Raw genomic sequence first — 14,159 nt, forward strand, 5'->3', positions numbered from 1 at the left:
ACAGAAAAATATTTGGCTTTGAAAAGAGCTGTTGTCGGGATGCAGGATTTCATCTCAGTTAGCGTCTAAAACTTCGCCACACCGGCCTTTAGTCCCGACATATCTTCAGCTATTTAGTGGGCATGTAGAAGTTAACATAAGTGATGCCGTAGCAGAAGGTCACGGTGACTGGACTGTAAATCTTATAAAAAAATAAATATCAAAGCAAACAGGATGCAAAAGTCATGTAAGTCAGGTATAAAATACAAATAATTTTTACGACACAAATGATGCTACAGAATACAAATGAGATCTTGACTATCGTGGACTTAGACACCACGAGAATGTAAATTCTGAAATATAAGCACAAATGATACAAATAAACTTAAGTTTTTATACAACGCGGACCTTTTTGTTAAATAAAAGTATTTATATCCAAATTCAAGTAACAATAATAAGCAAATTCAGATATTGTATCTAAATGGATAATAGAAATTATACATTGTGATGCAATGTTTGATATACACACCCATGACCGCGTACTGTTTGCTGTACGAGTTAACTAGTATTGTTAATACGGTACATATTACAGATACATGTAGTATTGTTAATACCGTACATATTACAGCTAGTGTTGTTAATACTGTACATAGTACAGCTAGTATTGTTAATACCGTACATATTAAAGATAGTGTTGTTAATACCGTACATATTACAGCTAGTGTTGTTAATACCGTACATATTACAGCTAGTGTTGTTAATACCGTACATATTACAGCTAGTATTGTTAACACCGTACATATTACAGCTAGTGTTGTTAATACCGTACATATTAAAGCTAGTGTTGTTAATACCGTACATATTACAACTAGTGTTGTTAATACCGTACATATTACAGCTAGTGTTGTTAATACCGTACATATTACAGCTAGTGTTGTTAATACCGTACATATTACAGCCAGTGTTGTTAATACCGTACATATTACAGCCAGTGTTGTTAATACCGTACATATTACAGCCAGTGTTGTTAATACCGTACATATTACAGCTAGTGTTGTTAATACCGTACATATTACAGCTAGTGTTGTTAATACCGTACATATTACAGCTAGTGTTGTTAATACCGTACATATTACAGCCAGTGTTGTTAATACCGTACATATTACAGCTAGTGTTGTTAATACTGTACATAGTACAGCTAGTGTTGTTAATACCGTACATATTACAGCTAGTGTTGTTAATACCGTACATATTACAGCTAGTGTTGTTAATAACGTACACATTACAGCTAGTGTTGTTAATACCGTACACATTACAGCTAGTATTGTTTATACCGTACATATTACAGCTAGTGTTGTTAATACCGTACATATTACAGCTAGTGTTGTTAATACTGTACATAGTACAGCTAGTGTTGTTAATACCGTACATATTACAGCTAGTGTTGTTAATACCGTACATATTATAGCTAGTGTTGTCAATATCATACATATTACAGTCAGTGTTGTTAATACCGTACATATTACAGCCAGTGTTGTTAATACCGTACATATTACAGCTAGTGTTGTTCATACCGTACATATTACAGTTGGTATACTATAAAAATTACTTGCCCTGCGGGAAGGGCGTAAGAATTGTACCTGCTGCCCCCATTGCATGATCGTAAGAGGCGACTAAACTTGGGATCTTATCTTTTCTCTTCTCAACAACTTTCTTCTTCCTAATGTCTCCCTTGACAATGCCTCACTTTTGGCATTTAGTTGAGCGTTCGCCCCTGTGAGGAAGGCTTTGGGTTCTGTCCCCTGGCCGAGACATACCAGAGTCTTTAAAAATGGTAGTTGCTGCTCCTTTTTAGCGCTCAGCAAATTAGGAGTGGGACGACTGGTTCGCCCGTTGTCAGTATAATGTGACCGGGTGGGGTGTGCTGCTGGGTGTCTTCGGCAGTATGCTTCAGTGAGGTAGCACTCTAAATCGGCAAAAGATCCGGCCTATCACAAGGAGACTTAACACAAACATACCGCAGCCTCCCAAAAACACACATACGCACTCATCACAGGCATACATGTCGCACGCACGGGAGGCCGTCCTTAAATGACTTTAGCTGTTAATAAGACGTTAAAAAAATAAACCAAACCAAACTATAAAAATTACCGGTTCAATTGGTCTGTTATTGTTTATTAAACAAATTCATATAGGTTTGGGTTTCTATGATGATAAATTTCCGCCCAAATTACGTAGTTTACACAATAACCGAACATTAATGTTCGTTTAAAAAGCGACAGGCAACATTTACTTTAAAGACCTTTGACCTCTTGTGAATTGCTTAACGTATCCACATCTGTCAGCCAGACATGAGATATAGCTCAGTGAAATGACAAGTATATCTCATTGATAAATAGGTTTCCCAAACATGATGTATAATTCCTAGAAATTGTACTGGAAAAACCACTGGGAAAAAACATTAAAACCACCATGAACTGTTTTTAAACAACTACATGCATATATATATATATATATGTAGGCATATATATGTATCTTACACAGAAAACGAAAAGATTTTCAGAAACTTTGAATGGGAAAATACTAGTTATGTCGTAAATAAGCTTTTTATATGCATATTTATCTTTGACATGTGGTATAATGCATCAATTTGTGGTTAACAGCTGAAATCCGGCTTACATGTCTATATAAATGGCACTTTCGTCGAATTTGATAAGCATCTGGACCAACATTGGCTGCATCGGCTCTTGTGTAAGTAAATATTTTATTTATTTGTGAGCTAACAATTATTTCTATTTTCAGTGTGTACTTGGTAGTAATTATGTACAAGACTATATGGCATGCCAAATGGACCAATATTAGAAAATATCTTTATTAAAAAAATAATTTATTTTCAAAAATTTCAAATATAAATGCAATATTTTTCTATGTTTATTCAAAAACAGTTATAATAATGATAAAAATGATGTACAAAACCTACAAACATGTATGCAATAGTTTTTCTACATACATATGTACAATGAAACCTTACTTTACTGCCTTAAATGATATCCTGTCACATCCGACCATACCGGAGAATTTATCACATTACTGTTACTCAGTTTCGTTTGGAAACTGCTTCTCTGGACTCAGACAATCAGGGGAACTGTCTAAGTACTGCGTTGTTACATTTATGCCGATTTCTCCGTTATATGCCACCGAGGCTTTACTATCTTTCCTTCCACCAAACACAGGACAAAAACACGGTATACGAGGAATACCCTTTTATCTTACAGCAAACATTGGATACAAACACGGCAAATGAGGAATACTCTCTATTTCTTACACCAAACACAGGACACAAACACGGGAAATGAGGAGTACTCTCTATTTCTTACACCAAACACAGGACACAAACACGGCAAATGGGGAATACTCTTTTTTCTTACACCAAACATTGGACACAAACACGGGAAATGAGGAATACTCGTTTTCTTACACCAAACATTGGACACAAACACGGGAAATGAGGAATAATCGTTTTCCTTTCACCAAGCACAGGACACAAATACGGGAAACGAGGAATACTCTTGTTTCTTACACCAAACCTTGGACACAAACAAGGGGAATGAGGAATACTATCCTTTTTTTTTCTCTCTTTAACCAAGTAATGATACATTGTATAATATGAGTTGCGTGTATTGTAGATACGATAACAACAATGGCTCATCCTTCTCTGGTAAGATGTTGCTCTCTGTTCTACTTGGGTCTCATCCTGATGGCTATCGTATGTCCGGCCTACTCAGCGTCTGTTCCAGAGAGGGATCGGAGCAGAGAGAAGCGTGCTATTCCCCTCATGTATGTTGGGCAAATAGTGGCACCATATGTTTTCAGGTAACATTAAAACTGTTCTTATGCAAATTTTTAACGGATTCATTTCCATCGGACAAAGACCGTTTTCCCTAATAAAAATAAAGAATGATTTGATAAGTTCTGAACTATCGGTAAATTGTAAATACAGATTATTTTTTAGAACTCCTTTAACTGTTCTATTGTAATTTAGCTTTACTGCCAATTAGCATTAAGTCACTGTTCAGGTATGTATGTTTTGTCCTTATGAACATAAGATGATCGATTCTATATGATAAAGATTCCGGTTGTATTCTAGTAATCAATTGTATCACCTCTAATGATGGACTTGTATTGAATCTGCATCTTTCTTTAAATGGATAAAAGAAGTAAATAATTAAATTTTGATTATCCAAGTATTAAGTGATGAGGTGTGTGTGTGTTCTGGAGGCATAAGTTTCTAAGTCAAATAATGCAGTATTCTTAAAAATAGAACCAGGGTTTTAACATCAGAAACCAACAGATATACAAACAAGCATGTAGCAAGTATGTCGAACTTTCTATTACAAAACGAAATATATTTCCCCATGAAAGAATGCTTGCGACCATGAATATCTGCAGTATTCACCACTCGAAAATTGTACGGAAACTATCAGCCAGCAGTCATGAGATTGAAAATAGTATTATTTGCAAGCTCCAAGTATTAACTATCTTCATTGGTTGGGGAAAAAATATGGTCATCATCGTGATCACATTGGGATATATGTCCCTGTACGATATAAGTCCGACGTGTACGATGGTTGTTGGTACATTTGGTGGTCTCTTTGTCACTACACTTTATCTTATTTAGAAGTCGTGGCGTTACCCAAACTTCACATACAGATTTATTCCTCACATCCATTTGCAAAGGCTTATTGTAAGGTCAATATCCTGTTCATTTTACCCTTGTTTTGTCGATATCGAATGAGATCTTAGTCCGCTGACAGGCTTACTACATCTTGATGTTTTCCGTTACAATCCCAAATATAAGACTTATCTGTAACCTCAGGGAGCTTGACTGTTTATCATATAAAAAGATGTTTACTAAACTATATCATGGTTATAAAGAAACTCCTAATTAACCTATCCTTTATTGGTGAATTCATCAGGGCCCTGGTGGCGGCGTATGGAGCAGCTGTCGTGGCCGCAGCAGGAGTCAAACTATCGAAAAGTATTAGTAGCAGTAGTAAGTATATATGACGCTTATGTTATATGGTTTTATAAAAATAAATCTTATTTAAAGAGGCTTTTTATAGATTTAATGTAAATGGACCGATATGAAGATGATACAACAGTCACGTTTGCACAACTAAGTCCTAAGGTTGGATTCGGATGGTATTTTCATTAACATAATGCATTTTGATTATGGGCACATGTACTTTAATATATATTTGTTACTTAGATTTGTCCCCATAACAGATTCTCTAGACATGTTTATTTGTTACTTAGATTTGTCCCTCAACAGATCCACTAGACATGTTTTATGAATAGTTTTATCGAACACTGTACACTTAACATGAGTACGAATGAAAAATGATATTAAAAAGAAAATTTCTGTTACAAAATAGTCATCAAAGTAACATTGTTTGAAACTGTCTCGGTATAAATTCTCATTCCAATACTACCTCTCTTTAACATCAAACATTCCTGTTGAAGTCTGTTACACCTTGATTCGGTGGCAGTATGATAAAAACACCGGTAACCTACAGCAATACATACCATTGTGTCTATTTTTATATGTTATTCTTGTACTATAAATGTATATATTTTACATGTTTTTCGCGTTAAAAGCCTCTCGTTAAGTTATGATTGCGCTAGTCGCAGCTTCAATATAATAATTCTTTAACAATTATCTGGGAGTTCCAACTCATCTATGCTAACTTACAGTTGTACGCTAAAGTATGACTACAGTACCTGACTTTACTGAATAATTTCCCGAGACATGATATGGTGTCATAACGCTGTTAACTGGAGCAGTTTTGTAATTTAATGTCGACAATTCAACGAATAATTTGAATTTTTACAGGGGACAATGACAACCATTCGTGTCGAGGTAATAGTGGTTGGTGCCGAAGTTCATGTTACCGCCGCGAACGAGAATACAGAGGAAACTTGGGCGTCTGTGGGAGCTACAAGTGTTGTGTTACTAAATCCGGCTAAAGGAGCGTTTGTACATTAGACAACAGGCCAGATTTCGAATGGACACTGAAATCAATGTCATTTGTCACCAAATATTAACCATTCTATGGCATCGTCTCTATATGACCTTACCAACTGTAGGTGGGCGTTACCAACTCCTGGCGATGAATGTACGGTTAAGAAATGGAGGCATTGGAAAAATAAAAGAATGGAAAATAAAGCTTCTGCTGTGGAAAATTAACAAGTGTAACATGTATTTACCTCATGTTTATATGAATTAAATATTAGTTTTAAATTTATTATTCTTGTCGTGTATTCTATTGTTTTATTTAATTTTTGCCAGTGAAATATATAGAGGATATTGAATGGTTTCCCGTTTAATATAACATATATTTCACGAGTATGACAGAATATTGATATTTTCACGAGTGCGAGTGTGTTCTACTGTTATAGGAGAATCTGTGCATGAATAGCTATCGTCAAGTGAATATTTTGTCAAAAACCAGTCTGAAAATTTCTGAAAAACACCAAAATAACCAATTCATCTATCTCCGCTTCGATTGGAAAAATCATCAAGTTTCAACGAGGTGAATACAAAGGTCCGCTCTGATTGGTCAAAACGGGAAACTTATATTTCACTGCAAAACTTATATTTTCACTGTAAAATCTTATATTTTCACTGCTTATCGCTGCAGTGAAAATATCAGTTTTATTAGTTTGATAAATTTCTATATTTCACTGGCAAAAAAGCAATAAAGAAAATTGTCAAACTAATAAAACCTATATTTTTCACTGCAGCGATGAGCAGTGAAAATATAAGATTTTGCAGTGAAAGTATAAGTTTTTCGTTGTGGACCAATCAGAGCGAACCGTTGTATTCATCTCATTGAAACTTGCCGATTTTTCTAATAGAAGCGAAGATAGTTAAATTGGTTTTTATGCTGGGTTTTTTTCTGAAATATTCAGACTAGTTTTTGACAAAATACTCTCTTTACGTTAGCTTATCATGCACATATTCTCCGATAACAGCAGAAAACGATGACGTCATGAATTATGTTTCTGATTCCCGCACTTTTTGACACTATCCAGTTTTCGGCGAAATTTGGAATGTAAAGAATCCATTCAAGATTACCAAGAGAATTATAAAATGCAATAAAAACCCGTGTTCATCTGCTTAAAAATAGTGCATATATAGAGGATAGGTTGACAGCACTCGTGGATTTAAAATCAGTGATGAGAATAAGCATTGAACTACTTTTAGATGGCATTCATGGACATATGGATGCCAACTGTACAAAGGCAAACTTAATGAAGCACGCTAAATGACACATATAAAAGTTAAAACCATATCGGCATGAAATGATATGCAAAACTATAAGATGACATGGTTGATAATGTATTAAGTAAATCTTTTTTGTCATAGTTTGTGTCGATTTTGTATTGAATCTCTTAAAATACATATGTCCGATAATAAAATAATGTGTTGTTTAAATGCGAGTATTAAAACTAGAGATTCCCTGTGTGGTTTATTGGTACCGTGTATTCTAGGATTATTCAGTGCTGGATCTATCTCCATATTTTACAATTACTTGAATATATCGAGCTTGACTAACCATTATGACATTATTATGTATAAATCTATTAACGTTCATATTTCAATGTTTGATTATCGAACTTTCAACATTCGACACAATGTTTATGTGAAAAAAAATCATCATCTCTCCGTTCGTATGTAAATTGACCAGAAATACCAAATAAAGATGGTTCAGTACTTAAACAGATCTATCGTATTGATAGCCAATGATATTGATGCGGTGGTCGTGGTGGTGGAGAGAAGAAACGTAGGTTATCTAAACAGTCACGACCTACCGGGAACATGATAATCAGATTTACGTAAAAAGTCAACCAACCATTCCATTGTTTTAAATTGAAGGCTTTCCCAAGTTCAATACATCACATTGACCAAGATGTCGCTCTATCTGCTGTCCTTAGTAAAATATTTGTGTAAGAAACAGTAAAACCAGAGTTTGATAGATCGTTCCTCACAGAGTATGATACTGCACATACATTGTACCAGCACGCACTCACCACCCCCCCAGATGCATGGTAAGAATTTGTGGATCTGATTCATACACAACAATGTCAAATGATGTAGGTCTGACACACAACAATGTCAAACAATGTAGGTCTGACACACAACAATGTCAAACAATGTAGGTCTGACACACAACAATGTCAAATGATGTAGGTCTGACACACAACAATGTCAAATGATGTAGGTCTGGTACACAACAATGTCAAACAATGTAGGTCTGGTACACAACAATGTCAAACAATGTAGGTCTGGTATACAACAATGTCAAACAATGTAGGTCTGGTATACAACAATGTAAAACAATGTAGGTCTGGTACACAACAATGTCAAACAATGTAGGTCTGGTACACAACAATGTCAAACAATGTAGGTCTGACACACAACAATGTCAAACAATGTAGGTCTGGTACACAACAATGTCAAACAATGTAGGTCTGGTATACAACAATGTCAAATGATATAGGTCTGGTACACAACAATGTCAAACAATGTAGGTCTGGTACACAACAATGTCAAACAATGTAGGTCTGACACACAACAATGTCAAACAATGTAGGTCTGGTACACAACAATGTCAAACAATGTAGGTCTGGTATACAACAATGTCAAATGATATAGGTCTGGTACACAACAATGTCAAACCATGTCGGTCTGAAACACAACAATGTCAAACCATGTCGGTCTGGTACACAACAATGTCAAACCATGTCGGTCTGAAACACAACAATGTAGATCTGGTACACAACAATGTCAAACAATGTAGGTCTGACACACAACAATGTAGGTCTGACACACAACAATGTCAAACAATGTAGGTCTGACACACAACAATTTAGGTCTGACACACAACAATGTCAAACAATGTAGGTCTGGTATACAACAATGTCAAAAAATGTCGGTCTGGTACACAACAATGTCAAATAATGTAGGTCTGGTACACAACAATGTCAAACCATGTCGGTCTGAAACACAACAATGACCTATGAATAAAATGCGGGCGATCGAAAGGAAATGTGTGCGATAGCTATGTTGATTGATATCAATGTAGGAATTGATTACAGTTGCGCGATACAATCGAACATCGCACAATATTTACATTCTGTGTTGCATTTGTCTATATGTCGTTAGCAAACCAAATTGTATTCATGAGACTGTCTACTACAATTTACAGTGATTCGGTCAGAGTAGGAATACAGCCCCGGGTGTTGTTGGTCAAAACAATGGCCGCCAGTTACTGCAAGGCCTAGCATTTATATGTATAATCCACAACAAAAAAATTAAGCAACTTCACAAGTTATAAGAGTAATATTTTATAATTAAAACAGAATCAAGTCAACACAAAATAACTATAAGCGCTGTTTTTGATCTAGGAATTATCAAATTGTCAATGTCGTCACACTCACAGGGGCTCGTTTCCGAATTTTCAGAAATGCCAGACACGACAACATTAAAAGTCCAGTATTTACAAAAAGGAAAATATTGTGAAAAATCGGGAGTATCGACATGGTTTCCGGTTGTGTCTATATTCACTTATTTCAAAGGCGACATTCTATTTATCTGTCGCCCAAATTGTATTCATATCGACTGTATACTGCCATTTGGTAACAGTTCAATGTACGCACGATGTCTGATTTATGTCTATACGATTTACGCATAATTTGTTTGGCTTAGATGTGCGATTCCACAACTATACAACACTGTCAAACAATGGAGGTCTAATACACAACAATGTCAAAAATTGTATGTCTGAAATATACATACATAACAATGTCAAAAATTGTATGTCTGAAATATACATACATACATACATACATACATACATAACAATGTCAAACATTGTATGTCTGATATATACATACATAACAATGTCAAACACTGTATGTCTGAAATATACATACATAACAATGTCAAAAATTGTATGTCTGAAATATACATACATACATACATACATACATACATACATACATACATACATACATAACAATGTCAAACATTGTATGTCTGATATATACATACATAACAATGTCAAACACTGTATGTCTGAAATATACATACATAACAATGTCAAACATTGTAGGTCTGGTACACAACAATGTCAAACAATGTAGGTCTGACACACAACAATGTCAAACAATGTAGGTCTGGTACACAACAATGTCAAACAATGTAGGTCTGGTATACAACAATGTCAAATGATATAGGTCTGGTACACAACAATGTCAAACCATGTCGGTCTGAAACACAACAATGTCAAACCATGTCGGTCTGGTACACAACAATGTCAAACAATGTAGGTCTGACACACAACAATGTCAAACCATGTCGGTCTGAAACACAACAATGTCAAACCATGTCGGTCTGAAACACAACAATGTCAAACCATGTCGGTCTGAAACACAACAATGTAGATCTGGTACACAACAATGTCAAACAATGTAGGTCTGACACACAACAATGTAGGTCTGACACACAACAATGTCAAACAATGTAGGTCTGACACACAACAATGTCTGACACACAACAATGTCAAACAATGTAGGTCTGGTTCACAACAATGTCAAACAATGTAGGTCTGACACACAACAATGTAAAACAATGTAGGTCTGGTGCACAACAATGTCAAACCATGTCCGTCTGAAACACAACAATGACCTATGAATAAAATGCGGGCGATCGAAAGGAAATGTGTGCGATAGCTATGTTGATTGATATCAATGTAGGAATTGATTACAGTTGCGCGATACAATCGAACATCGCACAATATTTACATTCTGTGTTGCATTTGTCTATATGTCGTTAGCAAACCAAATTGTATTCATGAGACTGTATACTACAATTTACAGTGATTCGGTCAGAGTAGGAATACAGCCCCGGGTGTTGATGGTCAAAACAATGGCCGCCAGTTACTGCAAGGCCTAGCATTTATATGTATAATCCACAACAAAAAATTAAATCAACTTCACAAGTTATAAGAGTAATATTTTATAATTAAAACAGAATCAAGTCAACACAAAATAACTATAAGCGCTGTTTTTGATCTAGGAATTATCAAATTGTCAATGTCGTCACACTCACAGGGGCTCGTTTCCGAATTTTCAGAAATGCCAGACACGACAACATTAAAAGTCCAGTATTTACAAAAAGGAAAATATTGTGAAAAACCGGGAGTATCGACATGGTTTCCGGTTGTGTCTATATTCACTTATTTCAAACGCGACATTCTATTTATCTGTCGCCCAAATTGTATTCATATCGACTGTATACTGCCATTTGGTAACAGTTCAATGTACGCACGATGTCTGATTTATGTCTAAACGATTTACGCATAATTTGTTTGGCTTAGATGTGCGATTCCACAACTATACAACACTGTCAAACAATGGAGGTCTAATACACAACAATGTCAAAAATTGTATGTCTGAAATATACATACATAACAATGTCAAAAATTGTATGTCTGAAATATACATACATACATACATACATACATACATACATACATACATACATACATAACAATGTCAAACATTGTATGTCTGATATATACATACATAACAATGTCAAACACTGTATGTCTGAAATATACATACATAACAATGTCAAAAATTGTATGTCTGAAATATACATACATACATACATACATACATACATACATACATACATACATACATACATACATACATACATACATACATACATACATACATACATACATAACAATGTCAAACATTGTATGTCTGATATACATACATAACAATGTCAAACACTGTATGTCTGAAATATACATACATAACAATGTCAAACATTGTAGGTCTGGTACACAACAATGTCAAACAATGTAGGTCTGACACACAACAATGTCAAACAATGTAGGTCTGGTACACAACAATGTCAAACAATGTAGGTCTGGTATACAACAATGTCAAATGATATAGGTCTGGTACACAACAATGTCAAACCATGTCGGTCTGAAACACAACAATGTCAAACCATGTCGGTCTGGTACACAACAATGTCAAACAATGTAGGTCTGACACACAACAATGTCAAACAATGTAGGTCTGGTACACAACAATGTCAAACAATGTAGGTCTGGTATACAACAATGTCAAATGATATAGGTCTGGTACACAACAATGTCAAACCATGTCGGTCTGAAACACAACAATGTCAAACCATGTCGGTCTGAAACACAACAATGTCAAACCATGTCGGTCTGAAACACAACAATGTAGATCTGGTACACAACAATGTCAAACAATGTAGGTCTGACACACAACAATGTAGGTCTGACACACAACAATGTCAAACAATGTAGGTCTGACACACAACAATTTAGGTCTGACACACAACAATGTCAAACAATGTAGGTCTGGTATACAACAATGTCAAACAATGTCGGTCTGGTACACAACAATGTCAAATAATGTAGGTCTGGTACACAACAATGTCAAACCATGTCGGTCTGAAACACAACAATGACCTATGAATAAAATGCGGGCGATCGAAAGGAAATGTGTGCGATAGCTATGTTGATTGATATCAATGTAGGAATTGATTACAGTTGCGCGATACAATCGAACATCGCACAATATTTACATTCTGTGTTGCATTTGTCTATATGTCGTTAGCAAACCAAATTGTATTCATGAGACTGTCTACTACAATTTACAGTGATTCGGTCAGAGTAGGAATACAGCCCCGGGTGTTGTTGGTCAAAACAATGGCCGCCAGTTACTGCAAGGCCTAGCATTTATATGTATAATCCACAACAAAAAAATTAAGCAACTTCACAAGTTATAAGAGTAATATTTTATAATTAAAACAGAATCAAGTCAACACAAAATAACTATAAGCGCTGTTTTTGATCTAGGAATTATCAAATTGTCAATGTCGTCACACTCACAGGGGCTCGTTTCCGAATTTTCAGAAATGCCAGACACGACAACATTAAAAGTCCAGTATTTACAAAAAGGAAAATATTGTGAAAAATCGGGAGTATCGACATGGTTTCCGGTTGTGTCTATATTCACTTATTTCAAAGGCGACATTCTATTTATCTGTCGCCCAAATTGTATTCATATCGACTGTATACTGCCATTTGGTAACAGTTCAATGTACGCACGATGTCTGATTTATGTCTATACGATTTACGCATAATTTGTTTGGCTTAGATGTGCGATTCCACAACTATACAACACTGTCAAACAATGGAGGTCTAATACACAACAATGTCAAAAATTGTATGTCTGAAATATACATACATAACAATGTCAAAAATTGTATGTCTGAAATATACATACATACATACATACATACATACATAACAATGTCAAACATTGTATGTCTGATATATACATACATAACAATGTCAAACACTGTATGTCTGAAATATACATACATAACAATGTCAAAAATTGTATGTCTGAAATATACATACATACATACATACATACATACATACATACATACATACATACATACATACATAACAATGTCAAACATTGTATGTCTGATATATACATACATAACAATGTCAAACATTGTAGGTCTGGTACACAACAATGTCAAACAATGTAGGTCTGACACACAACAATGTCAAACAATGTAGGTCTGGTACACAACAATGTCAAACAATGTAGGTCTGGTATACAACAATGTCAAATGATATAGGTCTGGTACACAACAATGTCAAACCATGTCGGTCTGAAACACAACAATGTCAAACCATGTCGGTCTGGTACACAACAATGTCAAACAATGTAGGTCTGACACACAACAATGTCAAACCATGTCGGTCTGAAACACAACAATGTCAAACCATGTCGGTCTGAAACACAACAATGTCAAACCATGTCGGTCTGAAACACAACAATGTAGATCTGGTACACAACAATGTCAAACAATGTAGGTCTGACACACAACAATGTAGGTCTGACACACAACAATGTCAAACAATGTAGGTCTGACACACAACAATTTAGGTCTGACACACAACAATGTCAAACAATGTAGGTCTGGTATACAACAATGTCAAACAATGTCGGTCTGGTACACAACAATGTCAAATAATGTAGGT

General features: G+C 35.3%; 1 protein-coding gene across 1 annotated transcript; it reads left to right on the forward strand.

The window, feature by feature from the left end:
• Positions 1-2,599: 2,599 nt before the first annotated feature.
• LOC117336892 (big defensin-like) lies at positions 2,600-6,280 on the forward strand. The gene is made up of 4 exons (XM_033897637.1): positions 2,600-2,730; positions 3,666-3,852; positions 4,956-5,032; positions 5,873-6,280. Exons 2-4 carry the CDS (start codon positions 3,680-3,682, stop codon positions 6,004-6,006), a joined length of 384 nt encoding a protein of 127 aa, XP_033753528.1. The 5' UTR covers positions 2,600-2,730; positions 3,666-3,679; the 3' UTR covers positions 6,007-6,280.
• The last annotated feature ends 7,879 nt before the right edge of the window (positions 6,281-14,159 follow it).

Source organism: Pecten maximus, chromosome 10, assembly GCF_902652985.1.
Source record: "Pecten maximus chromosome 10, xPecMax1.1, whole genome shotgun sequence".
In the NCBI taxonomy this organism is placed as follows: domain Eukaryota; kingdom Metazoa; phylum Mollusca; class Bivalvia; order Pectinida; family Pectinidae; genus Pecten; species Pecten maximus.

Excerpts from the sequence above, each read along its gene's own strand:
- LOC117336892 (XM_033897637.1), top strand. The coding sequence starts at position 3,680 with ATGGCTCATCCTTCTCTGGTAAGATGTTGCTCTCTGTTCTACTTGGGT. Across the intron at positions 3,853-4,955 it reads GTGGCACCATATGTTTTCAG|GGCCCTGGTGGCGGCGTATG; the intron begins GTAACATTAAAA and ends TGAATTCATCAG. Across the intron at positions 5,033-5,872 it reads GAAAAGTATTAGTAGCAGTA|GGGACAATGACAACCATTCG; the intron begins GTAAGTATATAT and ends GAATTTTTACAG.